The 25423-nt window shown below is 54.3% G+C and overlaps 1 protein-coding gene across 1 annotated transcript in view; it reads left to right on the top strand.

Annotated features, from left to right (window-relative positions):
* Positions 1 to 25411, top strand: part of LOC121487104 (ATP-binding cassette sub-family A member 17-like) — a 62719-nt gene extending 37308 nt beyond the window's left edge. Inside the window, exons 17-30 of the mRNA XM_041748547.1 lie at positions 1311 to 1614; positions 3636 to 3909; positions 4073 to 4277; positions 4851 to 5070; positions 9384 to 9542; positions 12421 to 12603; positions 13115 to 13245; positions 13918 to 14112; positions 19982 to 20169; positions 21085 to 21255; positions 21522 to 21712; positions 21867 to 21940; positions 22454 to 22708; positions 25013 to 25411. Of these exons, the coding sequence (XP_041604481.1) occupies positions 1311 to 1614; positions 3636 to 3909; positions 4073 to 4277; positions 4851 to 5070; positions 9384 to 9542; positions 12421 to 12603; positions 13115 to 13245; positions 13918 to 14112; positions 19982 to 20169; positions 21085 to 21255; positions 21522 to 21712; positions 21867 to 21940; positions 22454 to 22708; positions 25013 to 25411 (2949 nt within the window). The remainder of the gene's footprint in view (positions 1 to 1310; positions 1615 to 3635; positions 3910 to 4072; positions 4278 to 4850; positions 5071 to 9383; positions 9543 to 12420; positions 12604 to 13114; positions 13246 to 13917; positions 14113 to 19981; positions 20170 to 21084; positions 21256 to 21521; positions 21713 to 21866; positions 21941 to 22453; positions 22709 to 25012) is intronic.
* Positions 25412 to 25423: the final 12 nt, after the last annotated feature.

Genomic DNA, 25423 nt, shown 5'->3' with positions numbered 1-25423 from the left:
TCTTACCAAGAAGAAAGAATAAAAGTACTAAGCCTACTCGCCACAAAAGCATGTTTAATCTTACTTTTTTCTTTTGCTGTGAAACAGATCACACATTACATCACCTGGAGTTGAGGATTTTTTTAAACATCCTTATGAAATATATGGGTAACCCATAATGTTCTTTTATTGTTGAAAAAAAAAAAAGAACATTGATGTGCATCTTACAAAGTGGTCTTGATTCGGGCATCCACAAGGTGTGACTGTAAAATAGTGACACTGGTTTCCATGGGTTAGGGAAGAGATTGGTTCCATCATATCATTATGTTGAATCGCATAAGAAAGAGGAAGCTGTCATCCATGGGGCCCCTGAGCTGGAAAGGGTCTCGGGGTCATCTCCACCAGCCATCTCCAGTAAGCTGCTCTCCAGCCTCCAGTAAGAGGTTCATCTGGGCTCCACTCGGCCAAGCTTTGCTTCTGTAGACTTCCCAGGAAGTATTTCTCAGGATACCACCTCTGACAAGGTGCAAGCAGTGCCTCCTGAGGAATACTTCCGGTGACTGTGGCCTCCACCATGTCCAGTGTGGGAAATTTCAGGGTTGCTCGGTAGAGACTTTCAGGGATTTGTCGGTATTTGGGGCCGGGAATTTAGGAGCGCCTGAGTCAAACCAGACTACCTTGCCTCTTCCCACAAAGCCTTTGGGTAGACGAGTCGCGGCCTCCTCCCTACCCAGGCTCTGGCAGCACTGACGAGAAGCAGAGTGGGAGCCCATGGTGCTGACCCCCAGGGTCTCCCACCCCAGGCCCACCTGTGTATCTTGGTCTTCAGTGCACAGGACCACACGCTTCACATTTACCATCCGTGCCCGGGTCCTGCGTTCTTACACTGGCACACCTGTAGGATACGTCACAAGTGGAATTCTGAGTTAAAAGACTATATGAACATTAAATTCAATCGGATTCCTCTAGCTAATGTGTTTTCTGAAAAAAATTGTACTAAATTAAAACTCCCCCAGTGGTATTTTCCCCATAGCCTCACCAACTTAAGATCTCTGATAACCTGGTAGGTATAGGAAAAAAGTTGTATCATACTTACGTTTGCTATCTGTGTAGGCAACTCTTCTAGATCTTTCCAATGTATGACTTCTTTTTCTGCCATTGTTGGTCGAGTCACTAGGTGAAAGAATTTTAACTCGTGGCAAATTCTGAGTGTAATCCAACTGTTAGCCCCCCTGTGAGAGAGGGCAGCTGGGTGTGGGCCGGGGGCCGTGCAGCCGGCCAGCAGCTCCTCTCCGTGGCCACACTAATGGAGTGCTCCTCTTCTGCTCCAGCTCAGCCTCATCTGCCAACAGTTCTATGCCATGCTTCTGAAAAAGATCACGTACTCTTGGCGCAACTGGATGATGATGCTAACGGTGCAGGTCCTGGTGCCTCTGGCGATCACCGTCTTCAGCCTTGCCTTCCTCAACTTGGAAACGCGTCTGGATGATGTCCCACTGGAATTGACCCTAAAAACATACGGTCAAACCATCGTCCCATTCTATATCTCCCCCAATTCCAGGCTGAATCCTCAGCTTTCGGAATATTTTACAAACATGCTCGTGGCGGAGGAGCAAATCCCTCTGGAGACTCCAAGTAAGTCTGAGGCTCAGCGGGGCAGGGCAAGCCGTGGGCACGCTGCTCCCCGTGGGGACACCCCGTCCTTTGGGGCCACATGGTGCTCCCTGAAGTTAGATGAACCGCCCACTGGAAGTGTCAGAAAAATGTCTTTAACCCCCCAGATGACAGGGAAGGGAGGATGCCTAGAAATGAAACCAGGCTGTGTCTTTCTGGGGACTGCGGCAGGTCCCAAAACAAAATCCATAGATTATCTGATGTGTTTGACGTGTCCCAAGAGATTTACATGTCTGTGGCGTGAGTTTGGTGACAGAGGTAGAGAATGCTACACAAACGTGAAAAGAAAGGACATGAGGCACCTGGGTGGCCCAGTAGGTTGATCATATGACTCTTGAGTTCAGCTCAGGTCATGATCTCAGGGTCGTGAGCTCAAGGCCTGATTCGGGCTTCACGCTGGGCAAAGAGTCTGCTGGAGATTCTCTCTCTCCCTCTCCCTCTGCCTCTCCCCTGGCACACGTGCACACTCCTGTTCTCTCTCTCTCTCTCTAAAAAGAAATAAATCTCTAAAAAAAGGAAGAAAAGGAAGGACATTAACTCTGGGGCAGGGGGAGGTTGTACAAAAAAGGAAACATATCACTTGGTTCAGCTGTGAACTGATTTAACCAACTTTATGATGTAGCATAGGGGAGGGGAGAAGAAAGTCCTTGCTTCCATAACAGGACACCAATAGGTAAATGTGCTACTTAGCAATTGGAGAAATGCCAGCTGGACAGTTTGAGAGTGGCTGTCCCCGCTGAGCAGACACTGTGGACAGCGAGGGGCATGCCAGGGCACTGCCCCTCACTCACTCACAGGGCACTGTGAGTCTTGTATGATTATTTGGTTTTAAAATTTATATTTCATGTGTTATTTTGACTAAAAATGAAGTTTTAAAGTATTTTTTAAAAGATTGTACTCATTTATATGACAGAGACAGAGACAGACAGAGAGAGAGAGCACACAAGCAGAGGGAACAGCAGGCAGAGGGAGAAGGAGATGCAGGGCTCCATCCCAAGACCCTGGGATCATGACCTGAACCGGAGGCGGGTGCTTAACTGACTGAGCCACCCAGCTGCCCCAAGTATCTACTTTTTAAGATAAAGAGATCAAATGCAGAATGTGGTGTGGTAAAATGGGGAGCAGGATAATCCTTGCCTCCTCTATGAGTGCTGCCAAGGGTCTGCACGCTGGGCCTGCAGTGGGGTCCCGCCAGCCGCGTGGTTACCACGGTCACTGTGATGGCAGGTCCCTTCTCGCACTAAAGATCCCGGAGTTCTAGGTGGGTCGTGTATTTCTGTGGTGCTGTGTGCTGAGAGCACAGTGACCAACAGGGTTACTACCGGCCCGTAGTGAGCCCCTCGCCTAGAGGTCAGAGGAGAAAGGGGGACATTTGCAGTGCAAAGTGACAGTGGGGACGATGAGAGTGCTGTGGGAGCGCAGGGTCATAGCTCGGCCTGGAGGGGAGCCGAGTGGCTGCAGTCGAGAGCCCGAGGTGTGTGCAGGGACGGACTGGACTCTCGGTAGAAGAGAAGCGGAGCACACCCTGAACCACAGGACAGCATCTATAAGCACGAGAACAGGGGGTCCTTAGGAGAGGCAAGAACTGAGGATGAGAGCAGAGCTTGGATCGTGATGGGGCGCTCAGGTGCCAGTGCCAGTGAGGGTCACTGAGGCACCATGACCATGCGTGTCGTCCACGCAGCCCAGGCAAGGGTGGTGGCGCCTGGGACAGACAAAGGCCCCAGGGGTGGCAGAGAACAGACAGCTGGAAAGATGCCTAGACTTCGCCCCCGCCGCTGCTTCTGTCGACCAAAGGGTTTTGTAGAGGCCCCCAGAGTGGGGCGCCCGGGTAGGAGGCGGCCCTGCAGGCGCAGGGGTCACCGGGATCGGGGTGGCAGCCATGTCCGGGGGAGCCCCCCCTCAGGTGGGGGTGGGTGGGCGAGGAGAGGCCCGGGGACGAGGGACGGGTGGGAGCTCCAGCTTGCTCTGCTGTCCCGCAGCCTTGGTGGAGGACCTCCTCCTGAAAAGGGCAGAGGAGGAGCCCGAGAGCTTCGATAACAGATACATCGTGGCCGCTTCCTTTGAGGACTCAGGGAACCACACGACGGTGACGGCGCTGTTCAACAACCAGGCCTACCACTCCCCCGCCGTGGCACTGGCGCTGGTGGACAACGTCCTCTTCAAGCTGCTCTCAGGGGCCCGGGCTTCAATCACGGCCGTCAACCACCCTCAACCTCAGTCAGCCGTGGAGGCCCTGGAAGATATCTTGTACCAGTACGTGCCACCGCCGCCCCCCAGTAAAGCCTCCCCGCCCCGTGGAGTCTCTTGCCACCTGTTTCTTCTTTGCTCCAAGAGGAGCATGACGAACCGTTCTTGTAGAGGTGGCTCCTGCGAGTCCCACTTAAATGGCTTCCTCTCTCTCCATGTCCTGCCGCAGGGGCCCCAAAGGACACTATCTTGTCATCCACTTGCTTTTTGGAATAGCTTTCCTGTCCAGCTCCTTTTCCATCCTAACAGTCAAAGAGAGAGCCACGAGGGCCAAGCACATCCAGCTCACCAGCGGTGTCTACGTGGCAACGTTCTGGCTCTCCGCTCTGCTGTGGGACCTCATCACCTCCCTCGTCCCCAGTCTGCTGCTGCTGGTGAGGGCTGCGTGGTGCTGGGACCCTCCCCTGCGCGTCATGGGGGGCTTGCCTTTAGGGGCCCTGCGAAGAGCCCCTGAGCTGGCCGCTCCCCCAGGGTTGTGACTCTGTCCGTCGCTGATGCTCAGAAAAAGGTCAAAACATCGTGAGGGGCAGAGGGGCCTGCTCTAGGGTCTTCAATCTGCGGCATCCCCGTGACCGCTGCCACCTGCTAGTCAGAGGCAGTGCGTCCGGGGTGTGTAGCTCGTAGCCCAGAGACAGCTCACCAGAGCACCGAAGGGTACAACTATTGGATTGTGACTGCGTTGCGCAGCTTGCGGGTCCCCTTGTGCTCTGTGCGGGAGGCGTCACATCCCCCCTCTGCTCTGCTTGTGTTTTTTAACCATCACTGTGCCCCTGACCTCGTGCTGCTGTCGTCTAGGGGCAGAGCCAGCTGTCTGTGCAGTCGGACAAGTCCACAGCAGTGCAGTACCGCTAACATCTTAGCTTTTAAAGTTGGGACCATCGTATCCTTCCTCTAGTCCTCAGGATCAAGTCTTAGTAACTTTTCCTAATTCTCCCCTCTTCCCCAAGGTGGTGTTTCTGCACTACAAGGAAGAGGCCTTTACACACAAGGACAATATCCCGGCCGTTATCTTGGTGCTAATGCTCTACAGCTGGGCCAGCATCCCCTTCATCTACCTGACCAGCTTCTGCTTTCAGTACGAAGGTAGTGCTTTCATCAAGCTCATCATCATACTCACCTTCTTGAGCATTGGCCCCTTTATTCTCGTCTCAGTCACAAGTGAAAAAGGTGAGGACAAGGACCGTCATATCTACATAACACGCGGGGGGTTCATTCTTCCACTCACAGCCACAGAAGATGTCCCCCCGAGAATCAGGCTGTTCCCAAAAGCTGTCTTCTGAAGAGCCCCAAACCATGTCCCAAAACACACATCTCTAGAAGAGCAGAGAGATGTGGTGGTTATGTTCATCCAGCGGATTATGCTCAGCAACAGAAAGGGAGCAAAGTGCCTGGTGCACACATGCGGCAGTGTGAACGGTATCTGACCCCACTGACCTGACAAATCCTGGCGACAGAGTCAGGAAAGCAGTGGCCTCGGAGTTTGGGGGTGGGGAGTTGACAAAACAGAGACATACCCCCCCCAGGAACCTCCTGGAAATACTCTGCATCTTGAGTGAGGTGTTGGTCACGTGGGCATCAATATTTGTCAAAATTCGTCAAATTGTCCACTTACAATCATGCATCTCATTGAAATACATTATTCCTCAATTTAAAAAAAGGTATTAAGTAGATCAATAAGCCAAGGTTGGGGGAGGGCTGTGAGGGAGTGTGCAGTTCAGGTCAAAGTAACAGGAGAGCGAGCTGTCATTCATACTGTACACCTTCACACTGACATCTTCCCGTGTGGGCTGCATCTTCTCTCGGCATCTGGGTTGGATCCAGCTCTGTGATTCTCTTCCCCATTTACTTGGGTGATGACCACCTCCTTGAAATTGACTTTTGGGTTTTTGTTGGTGGTGTCTCTACCTAAGAATATGTGAATAGCTCCCTCTGCCTTCATCTATTGGAGCCATTCTGTCTCTTAGAAGACTAGCCATGCATGGATTCTTAGCCACCTTGACAGCGCATGCTTTACTGGTCTAACGGGCCGCATTGCATGGCACCCTTGCTAGTTCCCATGCATACCACCTGGGAAGTTTTGGGATTGGGATTATCTTCATCTGAGCAGATCAGAAAAGCAACACCATCTTGACTTTATGAGTAGAACAGAACAACAGCATGCTGCAGACAAGGGAAGGGATTAGCAAAAGCACATCCTAAGAGAACCCCAAACCTGCAGTCCTCGGCTGCACCGAGCATCTGAGATTCATGGGTCAGCATTTCAAGACACACCCCCGTTGATCCCAACGTGGGCAGTCCAAGGAATCACTCTGAGCAGCGCTGCCCTAGTCTCCAGAAAGTACCTAAGGATTCCTCCCTTTCTCTTCTCCTCTGCCACCAACCCCACCCCAGAGAGACCCTGAGGGGCCCTGACAGGGACAGAGCCTTCGGAGAGAAGGGAGCATGGGTCTGTGGACATGATCTCTGGGTCCTATGACCTTTCTGGGACCCATTTCTTCTGTCCCCTCCTAGGCAGCAACAAGGACCGAGACCCTTCTCCTGCCTAGAAGGCGGCACCATCTCCCTTAAAAGTCATAGGGAAGGGGACTGGGACGAGGCAAGGAGCTCTGGTCTGGGGGAAAGCGTGCCAGTTCCTTTGTGCACTCCATTCCTACCCCCTGAGAAAGGACACCGATAGGACACTTTGGCCCCTAAGCACTTGCACTAGGGCCTCATCAGGATGCTGTCACCATGGCAGTACAGAGTCAAGGATATAAAACTAAATCGGTGCTCCCTTTTTTCTGAGACTCTACTAAAATGATAGAAAAGGAAATAAAAGTGTATGAATTCCTGATGAATAGGCATCTGAAGTGCATTTGGAGGGGGAAATGGCTGAGCACGGACCTAATTTAGCGCCACTGAATCCTGGAGACACTTGGGACCCAAAAGCTTGGGGAGAAGGTGAAGCTGAAAACAGTCTGTGCCTGTTCCTGTCCCCATGTCCCCATTAGGAAGCACAGAATGCATAGGCAGGCTTGCCGGGAGGCAGAGACCCATCCTCTTGATGAACTGAAGCTGCTGTGAGCAGAGACCTGCACATTCCAACTGCTCCCCGGCTTGCTTGCCCCAAATGTCACCTGCCCCTACACAAAGTTAGCAGTCGCCTCCCAGTGCCTCTTTTGTTTCTGTGGATAGGCAGGCAGGGGCCCCACTGAACACTTGAGGACAGCAGCCACGGAAGAGACAGCACAGCACACCACCAAAAATGAAACACAGGGAAATGCAGGACACAAAACAACCATTTTGGAAAAGACAGCATATATGAAACCAGAGAATTCTACAAGGAAAAAAAAACAGAGCAAGAAAGAGCTGACTGCCGATATAACCACTTGGCAGAAGGGTTGGAAGATGAGCCCGTAGACCTCCCAGAAGGTGGAGCAGAAAGACAGGAGGGGCTAAGGCAGATGCAGGGAGAGGGGCCAGGCCCAAGTGCAGGTGTGGAGAGAGGGCCCAGGCCCAGGTGCAGGGAGAGGATCCAGGAGCAGGTGTAGGGAGAGGGTCCAGGATGGTGGCCCCTCCACTGACAAGCGCTGCCCAAAGAGAATGTGGACTTGAACCCAACAAGAAGATCTCCCAGAGTTGCAAACAGACCAACTCAAGACTGAAGGCATCCGTCGGATGTCTGAAGCTGAAGGGAGAAGATCCAGGCCTTAAACCCAGACGCTTCCCAGAGGCCAAGTCCAAGGCGCAATTCCGCGGCCAGTCTTGGGCAAGGACAGAACCAAGGCAAGTTCAGCCGCGCCAAGGGAAACCGGACCCACTGCGTCTCCTCCTTGGAACGTCAACGGAAAGTCGTGGGCCAGAGAAGGGAAGGAGCAGAGCAACAAAGCAAGCTGGGGCCAGAGAGGAGCGGGTCCCACCCGGGCTCACGCCCTCTTCCTGGCCTTTGGGCAGCTTTGGGGTAGGATGTAGGATCCAGAGAGAAAGAAGAAGCCATAAATATCTGGATGTACAGCTTGTGGACATGCTCTCCGATTCTGGTTTGGGGAAGCTGGGGGGAAGGGTCCGGGGACCCCGCCAGGCTGACCGCTCGGTCCTAGGCCCGGCTCGCAAATGCCCTCTGCTCAGCCTTTCCCTCCACCCCACGGAGGAGCGGCAAGGCTGCTGTGCTGGCGGGTATCTGTCCCCTGTCCCCTCCTCCTCAGCCTCCAGACTAGATTTCCAAATTTAGAATTCTACAGAGAGCAAATCAGTGGGGCACAACCCACTGTGCCTCCTTCCCAGTCAGATCTGCCGCCTTCCTGCGGTCCCGGGTGCGACACAAGGCCTGGTCACCAGGGCCACGGCCCTCGGGCCTGGGGGCGCACATCTCAGCGAGTGTGTGGAGTGTCGCCCAAACTGCTTCATGCCCCCTGGGTGCGCCGAGTCTCTGCAGCCACCGTTTGGAGTCCTGGCCCAGGAGACCTCAAATCCCAAGTTCAACTCCTCAGAAACCACAGGGGCCCTGCTGGCAAGAATCTACATCCAAGTCCTGAGAGCAGAGTTCCTCTTGTCTAAGTGGTTCAGCCTCTCCCCGTGGGACCTGTGAGTCATGTGTCCACGGGCTAGCCTCCCCTGAATTACCCATGGCTTCGGAGACAGCCGTGTGAGTTGTCACAACGTCCCAAGTTAGAGCTCCAATCCCCACGTCTCAGTTTCTCCTTTCTGTAGGTGAGGATGCGCTGGGGCGTGTGAAGGACGCAGACAGCAGCCCGTGCCGTGGCTGAGGCTCCGAGATGTCAGCGAGCTAGACACATGGGTCTGTCACTGGCCTGTGCCCCGTGCTGCACACGATGAGTTCATCCTCTTGTGATCAGCTTATCGGCAGAATTTTCTTTTGCAGAGCACTTGTGTTTATTTGTTGTGAATAAACCTTTAAAATATTTTAAATATATATGCTTCAATTTCTTCATACCCTTGTTTGGCATTTCTTCACCTTGTAATATAACACGAATCTAAAAATTGGCTTCTCTTAACCTCTAAGAGGCCCCACTTTCTGTGTATTTAGTTCACGACCAGCCAATATACTGACTTTAGTGTCTTAGAGCACTTTGGTTGATTCTCGTGGCCAGGCACACGGTAGCATCGAGCATCTGCAAATGATGGCTTTGTCTCCACAAACTCTGAAGGCGGGGACTGTGTCCTTGCCTCCTGTACGAGGACACCCTGCAGCCGGCCCACCAGACCCTCACCCCTTCTGCACATGCACTCCATGCAGCAGCCATGCTCTTGCTGGTTTTCCCAAACAAAGCTCTTTGGCATTCTTCTGCATGAATGCTTGCAATAGAAGTGAAATGACAGGTTAAGAAGCGTTGCCAAAGAAAACTATTTACGGTGTGGAGGTTGCATGATTGCCAAGGGGGAGCCAGGTCTCTGGTCTGGGACCTGGGAGTGTGACATGTGCCGAGCAGATGAGCCCGTTCTTCCTGCAAGTGAGTTAGTATTTTCTACCCCCTTCACAGAGCTCGGCTACACAACAGTGTCAGACTCCCTGGACCATACGTTCCTATTGCTTCCTGGCCACTGCTTGGGAATGGCTTTATTCAACCTATACTACAACCACGGAATGCAGAAATTATGCAAAATCAAGAACCTGAGCCAGTATGAGTGTAATGAAATTTGTGAGTATTGCAAATGGAAATTCGCCCCTTCACAGGATACGATGCAGCAAGTTTGGGCATGTCCACAAGGTTGTACAAGGATTGCCGTGATCCAGGGCACCTGACTGGCTCAGTGGTTGAGCGTCTTGTCTACCTTTGGCTCAGGTCGTGGTCTCGGGGTCCTGGGATGGAGTCCCACCTATGTCTCTGCCTCTCTCTCTGTGGCTTTCATGAGTAAATAAATAAAACCCTTTAAAAAAAAAAAAAAGGATCACCATGATCCAAGTCCAGAATGTTCCCATCACCCCAAGAAAGGAACACCATCCATTCACAGGCTTTCCCCCACACACCCCCAACCCCGGGCTCCTGGCAACCATTAACTCTGCTCTCTATGTCTGTGAACTTGCCTGTTCTGGGCGTTTCACAGCAAAGGAAGCACATGATATGTGGTCCTTTGTGTCTGACCGCTCTCAGAATAATGCATTTGAGGTTCATCTATGTGGTAACAGGTGTCAGAGCTTTGTTCCCTTTTCATGGCTGAATCATATTCCAGTGTGTGGACAGACCACAATTTATCTGTTCATCACGTGATGGACAGATGGGTTGTTTCCACTGCCTTAGTTACGAATACTGCTGCGAATGTTCATGTACGAGCTCTTGGGTGAGTGTGTTTTCAGTTTTCTCAAGTATATACCTAGGAACAAATTTGTGGTTAGCTTCTCGACAAACCACCAAACTGCTTTCCACAATGGCTGCACCATTTACCCTTTGCCAGGGACATGTGAGGGTTCCAATTTCTTTCCAATATCTTTTAAAATCATTCTTTTTTTTCTTTCTTTTTTTTTTTTTTTTTTTTTTTTTTGAGAAAGAGAATGAGCAGGCAGAGGCACAGAAGGAGAGAATCCCAAGCAGACTCCTCACTGAGCCTGGAGCCTGATGCAGGGCTTGGTCCCACAACCCCAAGATCATGACCTGAGCTAAAACCAAAAGTCGGATGCTCAACTGACTGAGCCCCACCCCCCAGGAGCCCCTAACGTATTCATTTTTTAAATTATGTTAAAATGTATATGAAGTTTACCATTTTAACCATTCTTGAGTCTACAATGCAGCGGCATGGGGCACACTCACACTGCAGTACTGCCATCTCCAGAACTTTTCTCATCCTGCAAAACCAAAATTGTCCCCATGAAACACCACCTCCCCGTGCCCAGGCCTTGGCACCCACCACCTCACTTCTTGTGACTGTGAATTCCTCCTCTCTAGGGACCTCATAAGAGATTTCCTAATTGCCTTCTCAGCTCCTTCTGTGCATATTCTTGGGCTATTTTCTTTGTGGTTACCATGGGAATTGCATTAACACCCTCAAGTTACAACATTCTAATTGGAATTTATATCAGCGTGACTTCAATCACACAGAAACTTCTCCTATACAGTCCCTTCCCCACGCACCTCCAATTGTTGCATATTGTTTATCCAGAAATGTAGACTAATGATTGTGTTTATGCATCAGTTTCTTCAATCATGTGGAAAACTGCAAGTGGAGTTGTGAACCCAACTCACAATAACACTAGCTTTTATAATTGTCTGTGTATTTTTTTTTTTTTTAAGAAGGTAGGAAGTGGGGAGACATCATTTATTTATTTATTTATTTATTATTATTTTTTATTCATTTATGATAGAGAGAGAGAGAGAGAGAGAGAGAGGCAGAGACACAGGCAGAGGGAGAAGCAGGCTCCATTCACCGGGAGCCCGACGTGGGATTCGATCCTGGGTCTCCAGGATCGCGCCCTGGGCCAAAGGCAGGCACCAAACCGCTGCGCCACCCAGGGATCCCATTGTCTGTGTATTTACTTTTGCCAGAGCTCTTTATTATTGTGATCTCTATGTCCTGATACCGTCTGTTATATATTATTGAATGAAACTAGTGAGTTGGAGAAAATAATGCAGAGTATCATTCTGATTATATCTTAAAAGCTTGTGTCTCAGAAGGGTAAAGGATTACACACAAACTGTAACAATAGTTTGGGGGCAGGGAAGTATCTTTCTTTTTTTTTTTTTAAGATTTTATTTATTTATTCACGAGAGACACAGAGAGAGGCAGAGACACAGGTGAAGGGAAAAGCAGGCTCCCTGAGGGAAGTCCGATGTGGGACTGGATCCTGGGACCCCAGGATCATGACCTGAGCCAAAGGCAGATGCTCAACCACTGAGCCACCCAGGCACCCCAGGGAGTACCTTTCTCTTCTCTCTCATACTTGTCCCTTTTCTCCAATGAGTGTGTATTTATGATATAATTTTTTTCTACATGTATTTAAAGGGAAAATGTGGGGGTTCCTGGAGGGCTCAGCCAGTGACTCGTCTGCCTTCAGCTCAGGTCTTGATCTCTTGGGATCGAGTCCTACTGTCGGGCTCCCTGCTCAGTGGGGGAGGCTGCTGCTCCGTCTCCCTCTGCCTCCTGCTCCCCTGTTTGCACTCTCTGTCTCTGTCAAATAAATAAAAATCTTTAAAACAAAAATAAAGGGAAATGTTAAGGTAGATCAGATTACAAAGTGGAGATCAGAGGCTCCTGGATGTTTTGACGTGACCAGTTGGTTGAGGCTGCAGTGGCTGACAAATGATCAAAGAGCCAAACATAGGAATATCTTGCATTTTGAGCAACTGTCATATGGACAGGTTGGGGGCTTTGACTTTACTGCATCACTTGTAGGGAACATGAGTGGTAACAAGAAGAACAAAATACAGTTCACGTTTACCACCTGTCGGGACATCAGCACTGATGACACTCACGTGTCATTTCAAGAGGGTCTGTCCCGGTAGGAATTCACCTGCTCGACCCACGAGGTGAGGCAAGGCTGGGAAGCCAGCCAAGGACTGGCAACATGTGCTTCTTCCCCATTAGCAGAGGGATTCACGGTCCAGGAGAGCATCTATGCCTGGGAGTCCCTCGGTTTGGGGAAGTACCTGACGGCCCTGGCCATCCTGGGCTCCGTCTACCTCATCCTCCTCTTCCTCATTGAAACCAACATCTTGTGGGAGTTGAAAGCCAGGTTTTCCACCTGGAACAAGAAGCGAGAACTGGTGAGTGGGTCGGTGTGTAACTCTCGGCTCGACAGGCTGGCCCTCTGCTTGGGAGCAGCCTTGACGGTCAGCATCCGGGGGAGCCTGGACACCGTCTAATCTGCCCCCGGGGCCTACGCCGGGGGACAGGGAGGAAGAGGACCGGGGGGCCCCTGTGACCATGGTCAGCTGAGTAGGGACAAGACCTTGGACTTCCCAAAACCAGTCCCCTTTCCGCAACACCTCTTCCCCCGACTCGGCCAGGAGCCCAACAGAGGGTCTGCTCCGACAGCTCCCAGGCTGCATGCCTCCCAGAGGTGAAAGCCCCCCAAGGAAATTCTGGAGAAGGTTAATTTGTTTTGCCTCGATATCCCAAGGCTTCAAGTCTTTTAATTTTCCCCCAAAGCCAACACCGCGAGACGTTTCCAGGGCCGCCACACCCCGGGGGTCCCCGAGAGAGGGGCGGCGGTGTGCGCCCCTCGGCCCCGGCCCCCTGCCTCACAAAGCACTGGTCACACCCCGTACCGTCTCCGGAGAGCAGGTAACGTCGCCCGACGCACCTTCCGAGCCCCTAGAGCAGGACGTGGGACAGGAGGCAACAATGGTGGCAACGTATTTGAAAAAGTTGCGTCAGGAAAACCCACTGGTTCTTCACGAAGTGTCAAAGGTAAAGTGAGTAGGGCCTCGAGAAGCGAAGGCCACTGCCCTGGTGGCCCTTCCACAGGACACAGCCGCCAGAGGGCCCGGGTGCTGCTGGCCAGCTCTCCGGCCCGACGCCCCAGGGAGCCTTCCTCTGCCAAGGGAGCACATCCTGGCTTGTGGGCCTTCAAAGTGCCGCAAGGCAGGGGTTAGGGCCTGGGCCTCCATAGCGACCCTGGGGGTCCCTGGTAGGCTGTGGGGCAGGGCCAGGAAGCCTCGGCGTTGGACACGGCTGGCTGACCCTCTCTGGGGTCTAGAAGGCAGTTTTCGGGGGACTTCATCGTGGGGGGGCTCCGAAAGCTCAAACTAAGCCTGGAGAGTCAGCCCCAGAGCTCACACCAGAATTTTATTGAGAGACCCTTCAAACATCCAGGACGGTTGTTCCTATTTTTTGCTTTCCTAGAGTCACTGGTGGTTAAAACCAACCAACCCATCCACTCACCAACCAGTCAGGCCAACATCAAAGGGCTCTCGTTAGCCTCCAGGACAGAAGGGAAGGGGCTCATCCTGGGGACCCAGGTCTCTGTTTGCGGGGACGGGAGCGAGAGAGCAAACCTCCCAGCCCCGCCGGGAGGGGAAGAGAGCCTCGCCTGGCCCCTCCGGCCTCCTCAGTGCGCCCCGTCTGCCTTGGGTCTCTCAGGTCTATGCCACCAAGGTGCCCCTGCTGGCCGTGAACAAGGTGTCCTTCACCGTGCAAGCAGGGGAATGCTTTGGCCTTCTTGGCCTCAACGGAGCCGGGAAGACATCCATCTTCAAAATGCTGACTGGGGACGAGCCCATCACCTCTGGGGACGCCTTTCTCCGAGGGCTCAGCATCCGCTCTCACGTCAGGGAGGTAGGGTGTGACCCGGGACAAGGAGGTGGCACCCGGGAAGGTGCAGCTGTGTTGGCAGGAGGGAGTGCAGAAACACACGGGGGGCCGGGGTGGGGGAGACGCAGGGCGGGTGCACCTGCCGGTCAGGTTGACGCATGACTCCCAGCCCCACGCCCGTCCGGACCTCTTCCCCGAGCTCCCCACCCGTCATCTCCCTCCGGTGGCGCCCAGGCCGAGGCTCCCGAGCCGTGGGACTTGCCTTCCCTGGGGCCTGCACCGACCCCCGACCCCCCCCCGCCGAGCTGCAGCCTCCTCCTGTGCTCCAGCTTGTCCCACCAAGACCCTTGGGGTCCACGTGCCCGCCGCAGGTCTTCTTTACCTGCCCGTGAGGCCATGGCGTTCCTTGGGACCGCAGCACCACCTCTGTGTCTCCACGGGCTGCCCCGCCTGGCCCCGCTTGTCACTCTGCCCCCCGCACCCTGTCCCCTGCTTGCCGAGGGCCCCCACGCAGCCACTCCACAGGGCGACCCTAGTCCTGTGCGCCAGACGGGTGTCCGTGGGCCTCCTAGACGGCCTTGCTCAGACGTCCCCCTCCTCACATTTGAGCTTCTCCTTGGGGCCTGCGACTGCCAGCACCAATTCCATGAACACCCAGCAGGTGCCCCTGGGGTCAGGAGCTCTAATGACCAGCGGGCCCTGGTCGTGCAGGGAGGTGGCAGTGACGGTGGCAGTCGGCACCTGGTGGAGCCAGTGAAAGGCGCAGGGAGAGACCAAGCCTCTGTGGCACGATGGAAGGTGTCCTCTTCACAGCATAAGCCATGGTGTCGCCGACAAGTTTATCAAACCGGCTTCAATGTCCACGAGTGAAATCACGTTCAGAGGGAGAGCAGAACCTCCCGCAGCCCGTTCTGAATCTTTAGCCCCTTCAGGGACCAACAGCTGGGTGAGCAGCCACAGCCACCGTAGGCCTCTCCAGGCCGTGCGACATTTACCACTCATTTTAACTTTTTTGCTATTACACAGATTATGGGTAAGACTTCTGGTAATGGCAAATTATGTGACTCTGACCCGCTTCCTTGCAAGAACTATAACAACAGGACCAAATTTTAAAAACATCTCCAAGGAGCCTTCTGAGAAGACAATGAAAACTCCCGAGCCAGGAGCGACAATGGGGAGAGGCCCAGGGAGGCGACCACGTCCGGTTAGGGTGTCTGGGAGCCCAGGATTGCTCCTGATGCTGAAACAACAGGCAGGAGTTCAGGGTGAGCACATCCTTTCTTGGGAGTGGTGATGCCAAAGGGCTGGGCCCGAGGCGCAGGGACAAGCCACATGTAGACAAGCTCCTCCAAGGACCACAAAATGGCTTGGACTCGTGTCAATCTCTGAAATGGGGCTGATGGGACCCTAAGCCACCAAAGCTCCCAGGCACTTGGTGGGAGCCAATGTAAACCTCTGGGGAAAAAATAATACCATCTTTGGCTTCAAATGATTTCTACAAACAATTTTGCAAAGGCAACGCTTGATATACAAAAATAAATAAATAACCAGGTACATGTGCATAAAAGACAAAGACCCTCTTTAAAAAAATAAGTTAGAGGGATCCCTGGGTGGCGCAGCGGTTTGGCGCCTGCCTTTGGCCCAGGGCGCGATCCTGGAGACCCGGGATCGAATCCCACGTCGGGCTCCCTGCATGGGGCCTGCTTCTCCCTCTGCCTGTGTCTCTGCCTCTCTTTCTCTCTCTCTCTGTGTGTGACTATCATGAATCAATAAATAAAATCTTAAAAAAAAAAAAAATAAGTTAGAGCGAAGCCTGGAGAGTCAAAAGGACAGAAGCTACCCAAGAGAAGGTAAGAGCTTTGAGACAGCCTGAGGGGTCCCCAACCTGGCGCTCACACTCCCAACCAGCCCCTCCCATGCTGGACCAGGGCTGGTCCACGCGGTCAGCAAAATCCTGTCGAAAACATGGTAGGTCATTTCTGAGACTGGGTTACAGGAGATGCCGCAGCTTCTGTGTGGGGTACACCCTCTCCCGCACATCTCTCACCGTGTGGGAGGCTAACTGCCCTGTCCTGATGGTGCTCTCGTGGCCTGTGGAGGGACCCATGCAACACGGAGCAGCGTGGGAGTCCTGAGGCCTGCCCACCATGACGTGAGTGAGCTCGGCAGTGGATCCTCTAGGCTTCCAGGGACGGGGGCCTGGTGGGGGTGCTGAGAGCCACCTCATGACAGAGCCTGCCCAGGACCACCCAGGCAAGCTGTCCCCAGATCCACCAGCTGACCCACAGAAACCATGAAATAAACAAACCATGGCTAAGTTTTGGGGTAACTCGTTACGTGGCAATATATGACAATCTGATACAGGGGATCTGGTGAAGAAGCTTTAATGGACATGTAATTGAAGTCTCAGAAGGAAAAGACAGAGAAGGTAAAGCAGATTTTGAAAAATGAATGTGACCTTCTAAAACTTATGAAAGACATCGAGATACAAATAAATAAATCCCTATCAGCCCAAAAGCAGGAGAAATTACAAGAAAGAAATCTCTAGGAACATTACAATAAAGCTTCCAGAAAATGGGGATGCCTGGGTGGCTCAGTGGTTGAGCATCTGTCTTTGGCTCAGTTCATGATCCCGGGATCCTGGGATCAAGTCCCACATTGGCCTCCCTGCATGGAGCCTGCTTCTCCCTCTGCCTGTGTCTCTGCCTCTCTCTCTCTCTCTCTCTCTCTGTGTCTCTCATGAATAAATAAATAAATAAAGTCTTAAAAGAAAAAAAATAGGGCCCAGTGCTACAGCAAGGACACACGCTTTAGAGTCCGGGGGAACAGCCACAAGAATGAGGGGATGATAAGCCAGTCCTGGGGGGACAGAAGGAGAACAAGAACAACAATCAACAAGAACAAGCGGCCAAGCAGAAAGAGAAGCCCGGAGCGCATGGGACATGCAGCCCTGAATAAGCTGGTGCACGGAAATCAGATCCATCAGTGAGTTTGTTCAGTATAAGCAGACGGAAGACCTCAGTGCAGAGATTATCAGGAAGATACTCCTAAGGTGAACCATAAAGTCCCCATACTCCCAGCAAGTCTACTCACAAGTATGTGTCCAGGAGAAATGAAAGCCTACGTCCACATAGCCACCTGTACATGCACGTTGACAGCAGCAGGATCCCAACAGCCCAGAGGTGGAAACAATCCAGGGTCCATCAGTGGACGAATGGATACGCAAAATGTGGTCCATCCACAGGAAGGGATAACGTTCACCATGTCAAGGGATGGAGCTCTGACAGGTGCTACGACGCAGATGGACCTGGGACACACATGCTCAGCAAGAGATGCCGGCGACCAAAGCCCACGTATTAGGGGCACCTGGCTGGCTCAGTCCGAGGGCTGTGTACAGCCTCTTGATCTTGGGGTCGTGAGCTCCAGCCCCATGTTGGATAGAGATGAATTAAATAAATTTTTAAAAGATTTTATTTATTTGAGAGAGAGAGAGAATGCAAACAGGGAGGGGCAGAGGGAGAAGGACAAGCAGACTCCCTGCTGAGCGACAGGGGGCTGGAGTCCAGGACCCTGAGATCATGACTTGAGCCGAAATCAAGAGTCAGATGCTTCATGGACTGAGCCATCCAGATGCCCCTTGTAAAAATTGTTTTTAAATGTATTTTAGGGGTGTCTGGGTGGCTCAGTCCATGAAGCATCTGCCTATGGCTCAGGTCATGGTCTCAGGGTCTTGGGATCCAGCCCCCTGTCACTCAGCAGAGAATCTGCTTGGGATTCTCTCTGCCCCTGCCCTGCTCCCCCTCACTTTCTTGCTCTCTAAAATAAATAAATATATATTTTTTAAGTTTTAAGAGCCATATACTATATGATTCACTTTATGTGAAATGTCCAGAACAAGCAAACATATAGACAATAAGTATATTAGTGGTTGCCAGGGGCCCTGGGTATTCAAAGCAATAGGGCGTGAGTGCTAATGGATACAGGGGTTTCTTTGGGGCAGATGAAATGTCCTAAACTTGACTGTGATGATAAATGCACCCCCCTGCATGTACTAAAAAGCACTGAATTGTGCATATTTGATGAGTGAATGTGGTGAATGGGTGAACTATACAGTATGTGGCTTGTGTCTCAATTAAGCTGCTACAAAAGGCAAGGAACAGGGGTGCCCGGGTGGCTCAGTCAATCGGGCATCTGATTCTTGATTTTGGCTCAGGTCATAATCCTGGGGTTGTGGGATCGAGCCCCACGTTGTCAGGCTCCCAGATTAGCAGGGAGTCTGCTCCTCCCTCTCCCTCTGCTCCTCCCCACCCTCTCTTTCAAATAAATAAAACCTTTAAAAACAAAATCAAAGAAAAAACTCCATCCCACTCACAATTCTAAACAATTTTTAGTGAATTAGAAATAGAAGAAACACCAGGTTACAATCAGCCGATGAGGGCAACCTACCAGAAATGAGCATAGTGAGACATCTGAAGCATCTTCATTCATGTCTGCTTCTCCTGCCGGCACGTAGCTCCAGCCTGGTGGCAGGTGTCTTCAGGGGAAGCCCCACCCTTGGTTGTGTGACATTCCTGGTACCTCCCGCCCTGGTTCTCTCTACCCGGGCGGTTTCCCGGCCTGCGCTGGTCAGAGCCTTGCAACCCCAGCTGGGGGCACCCGCAGCGGTCCCTCCCCTCACTGGGAGGCGGATGGGAAGAAGAGCATTGGTTATTTCTCCAAAACAGCATGCTACCCCTCTCGTCATCTACTCCAGGGGACTCCTTGGCCTGGGCAGTCTGCTGCAAGTGTAAAAAGGTGACAACTTGGAAATCACTCACACATACCTGAGTTGTTGTTTTTTTATACGTAAATAAAATCTAGAAGCCTTCCCCAGATGGCTAAGTAGCAGTTAAACTCAGTTGGAGTAGAGCTGCGTTTCTTGACTGAGAAAGATCTTTAAGACACACTGTTGATTGGGGATCCCTGGGTGGCGCAGTGGTTTGGCGCCTGCCTTTGGCCCAGGGCGTGATCCTGGAGACCCAGGATCGAATCCCACGTTGGGCTCCCGGTGCATGGAGCCTGCTTCTTCCTCTGCCTGTGTCTCTGCCTCTCTTTCTCTCTCTGTATGACTATTATAAATAAAAAATTAAAAAATAAAAAAAAAGACACACTGTTGAGTTAGGAAAGTAATTTGCACAGTGGTGGTTACAGGATGACATGGTTTTGGCATAAACAGTACACAACTGGTCCTTGGCGGGGAGCACACATGTGCATACAGTCTGGAGGTGTGCACCACCCCAACCACGATTCCAGCAGCCTTCGCATGAGTGTTCTACAGAGAAAACCTACTTACAGGTCATATGTCTAATAGGAAATATTTTTTTTAAAGATTTTATTTATTCATGAGAGACACACAGAGAGAGAGAGAGAGAAGCAGAGACACAGGCAGAGGGAGAAGCAGGCTCCATGGAGGGAGCCTGATGCGGGACTCGATCCCGGATCCCGGGGTCATGCCCTGAGCCAAAGGCAAAAGCTCAACCACTGAACCACCCAGGAGTCCCTAATAAGAAATATTTTTAAAGGGGAAAAGAATAGAGCATCTTCTACTGACCAGACGCTCCGACGGTGAGGAGAGGCAGGGAGGTGCTGGGCACTGAGCCGGGCAGGCGGGGGGAGAGCCCGGCGTGTGCCGCACGCATACGCCACCAGCCAGCGCTGCCCCCGGGCTCCCTAGCGCCACTGCTGCCCCACTCCCCCCATGCAGCACACCTCTGTCCACAAGGCAAATGTGGGTCTACGCAGGGCAGAGCAGGAGACTGGGCCGGGGCGACGCCAGCACAGCTGTCCAGGCCCCAATGCAGCCGGCAGCTCGGCTTCTGACATGCCTCCCTCTTGGGCTGCGTTCCAACCCCAGGTGCGCCAGTCGGTGGGCTACTGCCCCCAGCTTGACACCCTGCTCAACTACATGACCGGCCGGGAGACATTGGTCATGTTTGCCCGGATCCGGGGCATCCCCGAGCACCACATCAGCGCCTGCGTGGAACAGGTCCTCGATGACTTACTCATGTACACTTTCGCAAACACGCTGGTGAGGACGTACAGGTGAGGCCTTCCCCTCCACCGGTGAGATGCGCTCTCGCCCTTCTCAGCACAGGGCGAGGCCCGTCTGCTCCGGGTGGGGGCAGCTGTGCAGTCCATGCCACCGTGGAGACAGGTGGAGGGCCACCTCCTAAGCACAAAAGGGTCTGTGGCCTGGGCTGCCCCGAGGCACTGCTGTGTGGCCCGGGGCAGGTAGGTGGCTGAGGATAAGCAGACGGTGTCCCGGGTGTTACTGTCCTTCACTTGGCAAAGGGCCTCAGGTTTTGGTAGCCTTGCATTTCAACCACTGTCTGGGGTCTGTACTTACTCTGTCTGGGGTCTGTACTGCTGATGTCCTGCTGAGAGGCCGGGGGTGGGGGTAGGGGTCTTCCTCAGTCTTCTGGGGCCACCCACGTGTACCCCAACCCTTAGCTTAACCACCAGAGCCAGTCCCGAGCCTCCCCCTTGGTGTGTGCAGCACCCCTTGGAGGTGGGTGGCTGTATCCCACTCCCAGGACTGGGAAGTCAGAGAGGACTGGGGGGCCCAGAGGCAGTCCTTGGCTCTTCCCTCCCTGGTGGCTTTGGTTTCAGGCAGGTGTTTGTCCCTCCTAGCATCTTTTGAAGATTAAACAAGTTAATACTCACAAAGTTTACAACAGCCCCATGCACACTGTAAATGCTATGTGTTCATTTTTAAAAAGTTGGCTAAATGGCCCTCTGTCCTTACCTGGCCATAGAGACCCTCAAAGAAGACTCATTCATGGACCAGTGCCTCCCACAGGGCCATGATTTATACACTGGACAGACAAGTCACGATGCCACCTTACAGGCGGGCAGTGGACCTTGAGAGAGAGAGGCGCTGTGTGTCTGTAGTGGGAGGCTGGGCTACTGCTGATTGTTGATTGCCACTCACCCCAACCTTGCCCACTCTGCTCCCAGTGGCGGCAACAAGCGTAAGCTGAGCACTGGCATTGCCCTGCTTGGGGAGCCTTCGGTCATCTTCCTGGACGAGCCATCCACCGGCATGGACCCCATGGCCCGGCGCCTGCTCTGGAGCACTATCTCACGGGCCCGCGAGTCGGGCAAGGCCATCGTCATCACCTCCCACAGGTAAAGCCAGGGTCTCTAGGGGTCAGTGGTAAGAGCCGGGACGACGGCTGGCTGGGTGGGGCCAGGCGGGCAGAAGCCCTGGTCGCCGCGGGTGCAGATGCTGTGAGCAAAGGCCCCAGCCTAGCCACGGGGGCCACCCTCTACACGTGGGAGTCAGGAACCGTTTGATCTGGCCACCGAACCAGCCCCCTCTGTGAGAGCCTCCAACGCAGTGGGCAGGCCCCGGCAGGCCCAGCCCTGTGTCAGGCCTCTGCTCCCCTCCCCAGCATGGAGGAATGTGAGGCCTTGTGCACCCGGCTGGCCATCATGGTGGAGGGGCAGTTCAAGTGCCTGGGCAGCCCACAGCACCTCAAGAGCAAGTTTGGCAGTGGCTACTCGTTGCGGGCCAAGGTCCGGAGCGACGGGCAGCAGGAGGCGCTAGAGGAATTCAAGGCGTTTGTGAACCTGACCTTCCCGGGTGAGTGCTGCTGGCTGCTGCCCAGGGAGGGCATCCGGGCCTCATCCCCGCCAGGTGCCACGTTGTCGCTGCCCCGGGGGAGGAGGGCCGAGATTCCAAGGTCCCCGGCCCTCCAGCCTGGCCCTCACGAGGAAGCGGTGTCTTCTTCCTGCAGGCAGCGTCCTGGAAGATGAGCACCAGGGGATGGTCCATTACCACCTGCCCGGGGCTGACCTCAGCTGGGCCAAGGTGAGCATATACCTGGGTCTCAGAGGAAGCAAACCTGTGATTTCACCAGCTTTCTGGGGTGACTTGCTCTCTATTCTGCGTGGAAGCTGCAGTCTAAGCTGGTGCATTTCCTCTTCCCATCCCCATGGTAACGCTCACCCTGATTTCATAAAATATAAGGATGTGTAAGCAGGAAGGGGCCTCTGAGATCAACTCCTTCTGCCTCCTCACTTCACAGAGAGGGAAGTGGGTCCGGAGAGGGGATGCCGCAGGCCCAGGGTCCCACAACAAGCTCAAGATCCAGTGGGGCCTCTGCCCACTGGCACTGTTCCCGGCTGGTGCCTTTCCCTGAAACCTCAGGAAGCCAACTTCCCTAGGACTGACTCCTTGGAAGGTGCTCTGGGGGCAGCTGAAAGAGATGGGTCTTCTGGGGGCTTCATCACACCCCAAGACCTTCCCTCTTTCCACTCTCTGCTGCCTCCTCTTCCCCCTGTCATGCCCATCGTCCACAGGGGCCTCCCTTCTTCCCAACAGGTGTTTGGCATTCTGGAGCAAGCCAAGACGAAGTTCATGCTGGACGACTACTCTGTGAACCAAGTCTCCCTGGAGGACATTTTCCTGAGCTTCACCGGCTCTATGCCTGTCACCAAAGAAGAAAACAAGCACAAGCCAGCAGAGGATTCATCAACCTCACCCCCTCCCTCTTCCTCCCAACTTCCCTCCCAGCCTCCCTCTCCACCTGCCTCCCAGCCTCCCTTCCAGCCTCCCTCTCCACACCCCTCTCCACTTGTCTCTCCCTTCCCTCCTCCCTCCCAGCCTCCCTCCCAGCCTCCCTCCTCTCCTGCCTCCCAGCCTCCTTCTTCCTCCCAACTTCCCTCCCAGCCTCCCTCTCCACCTGCCTCCCCTCCTCCATCCCAGCCTCCCTCCCCTCCTGCCTCCCAGCCTCCCTCTCTTCCTCCCTCACCACTTCCCTCAGTTTACTCGCAAAAATAAAGAGTACACAACCTGCCACAGGCTGCAAAGAGTACAAAAGCAGCTTGTAGACCCAGTGAGCTCAACTCAGGACCGAGGTGACTCCCTGCCAGATTGGGGCCCCTCACCTTAGAGGCCTGGTGGAGAACCTAGTTCCATGTCAGTGGAAAAGGATCCCCTGGGTCCTATCTGGGTGGCCCCATGGCCTCTAGACCTGGCTGTGAAAGCAGCCTCAGAGGAACATCGGCCACGTCCTCTCACAGTGCAGCAGCCTGGGGCTGACTGCGATTGTCATGATGTCGTACCTTCTAAAGGCAAGGGAATAGGTTGATGAGTTTGCTACCTAAGTCTCAATTTTTCGGTGTTTCAATATTTGGATTTGTGAGGTTCCACTTATTCTCTGCCCTGGTCTCTACAAATATCAGGAGTGAGCCTGCATGTGATGGTTGCATCAACCCATGAAGTATTATTCAGATGAATAACCTAAAACTTAGAGATATTCATCAACTTTCAACAGCTGACAGGTAGCGCCACGATTCAACTGAGGTAGAGGTTCTCAAAGTGGGGTTCCTGAGCAGCAGCTTGTGAATCATCCAGAATCTTGCTAGAAATTCAGATTCTCCGGCCCCACCCTAGACCCACTGAATCAGAACTATGTGGGGTGAGACCCAGCAATCTGTGTTGTAGGGACCCCACGTTGACAAGTACTTCTGAGGCAGCTCAGGTGTGAGAGCCACTGAGCCCAGGCCTGAGAGCCGCAGGGCCAGCCTACGCGCCCAGACGGATGGGGCCATGCGCCTTTGTCACAAGCATGCTCCTCTGAGACGTGCCTGTCACAGGGCCTTTCTCCAACATGGTCCCACCAGTCCCTTCTAAAAAGCCCTCTCGGCTCTTCCTCTGGAGCTAGGTCTTACCCCCCTCTTCTCAGCCAAGCTCTGGAGGAGTGGTGTCTACTGTCTTTGACCAAACTTCTACCATCACCACTCACCCAACTTGACAGCACTGTTCCACCTCATGTTCCACCCGAGGTTTCTCCATCCTCTGCAGAACATCTGGTTCTCCTCTCCTCTGAATGGTGGGATTGCTCTGGCTCGCAGAGGCTTCACTATCCCCCCAGCCTCTGTCCCTGCTGTCCTTGAACCTTTCTCATTCGCCCCACCCCCACCCCATATCTTCAATGGCCACCTTCTTCCAGCCAGGAACATCTCTGACCCTCAACAATCAAGACCTTCCCAATGAGTTCTCCCATCCTGCTGCATGGGTGCCCCATGGTAAATGTGCTCTTCTCAGCCTCTGGCAGTGGCTAGTCACCCCACCGGGCCCCCAGGGCTCTTCCTGCCAGGGCGACTATGCAGGTGAGAGCGCACAGCATGGCCAAGAAAACAGCACTGGTTTTCTGAAAAAATAAGAAAACATGACCTCTGAATAAATAAAATGATGGGGACATAAATGACAAGAGAGAGGACAACTGAGGGACGCCGCTCTGGACTCCCAGGAGGCGAGTGGGTGTGGGGACCAGGGTTTATGACCCTTTGAAGGCGCTACAGTAGTCTAGGCTGGAAGGGTGAGCCCCTGCCCGGAGGGAGACCAGCAACAAAGTCACAGAGGTGCAGGGGAGGAGGACGACACAGTAACAAGGCCGACACAGTAACCAAAGGTGCCAGGAAGGACGAGACACCTGGAGGGTCCACCGTGGGTTCTCCGCGGGCTCCAGGGTGCACCAGGGGCCGCCCGGGCTTCCTGTGCGCACCGCCTTGCCCCTCCCTCCTCAACCCCGACTGCCGGGGCCTGGCCCCCGGGCTCTGGGACACGGGGACCCTCCGACCCCGTGTGTGACCGCTTGCTTCTGTGTCCCCCGCTGCAGACTAGCGCCTCGCGCTTAGGTGCGCGGCCGCCCGACGGGGACGGGGACGGGGACGGGGACGCGGAGGGGACGGGAGGGGAGGGGAGGGGAGGGGAGGGGAGGGGAGGGGAGGGGAGGGGAGGGCGGCAGACCCGGGGCGCGCAGGGGGAGTGAGCAGAGCGTCTCCGGGAAAAGCGCCGCGGCGTCCTCTGCCCGGCGCTTCCCCCGTGGGGTCGTGCCGGCCCGAGGGACGCCGTGCTCGGTGTGGCTGGCGGCAGCCGGTGGGGCAGGCGGGCACGTCCTGCGGGGGCACGGCGAGCCAGGTTCGCGTCCCTGAGGGTCCCGCGCCCCGGTCCACGGGCGGCTGCGCGCGCGGCCTCGGGGTGAGCGCCAGGCTCCGGGGCGCGCGGCGGAACCGCCCGGCCCACGCGCGCACACGCCCCCGCCGGCGCGGCCCCGCACGCTCCCCGGGCGCCCCGCCCCACTACCGCCCTGGCCGGGGAGGCGGGGCGGCCGCGCGGGCCCCGCCAATCAGCCGCCGGCGTTCGAATTCGCGTCCCGGCGAGGCCAATGGCGAGCGCCCGGAGCGGCGGGTGGGCGGGGCGGCGGCCGGGGCCGGGCGGCTCTGGGGCGCGCACCCCCCGCGGCCGGCCAATGGGAGGGCCCGGCGCATTTGAAAACTCGGGCGG

Source organism: Vulpes lagopus, chromosome 3 (assembly GCF_018345385.1).
Source record: "Vulpes lagopus strain Blue_001 chromosome 3, ASM1834538v1, whole genome shotgun sequence".
Lineage (NCBI taxonomy): Eukaryota > Metazoa > Chordata > Mammalia > Carnivora > Canidae > Vulpes > Vulpes lagopus.
This window is presented reverse-complemented; position numbering and strand designations above follow the sequence as displayed.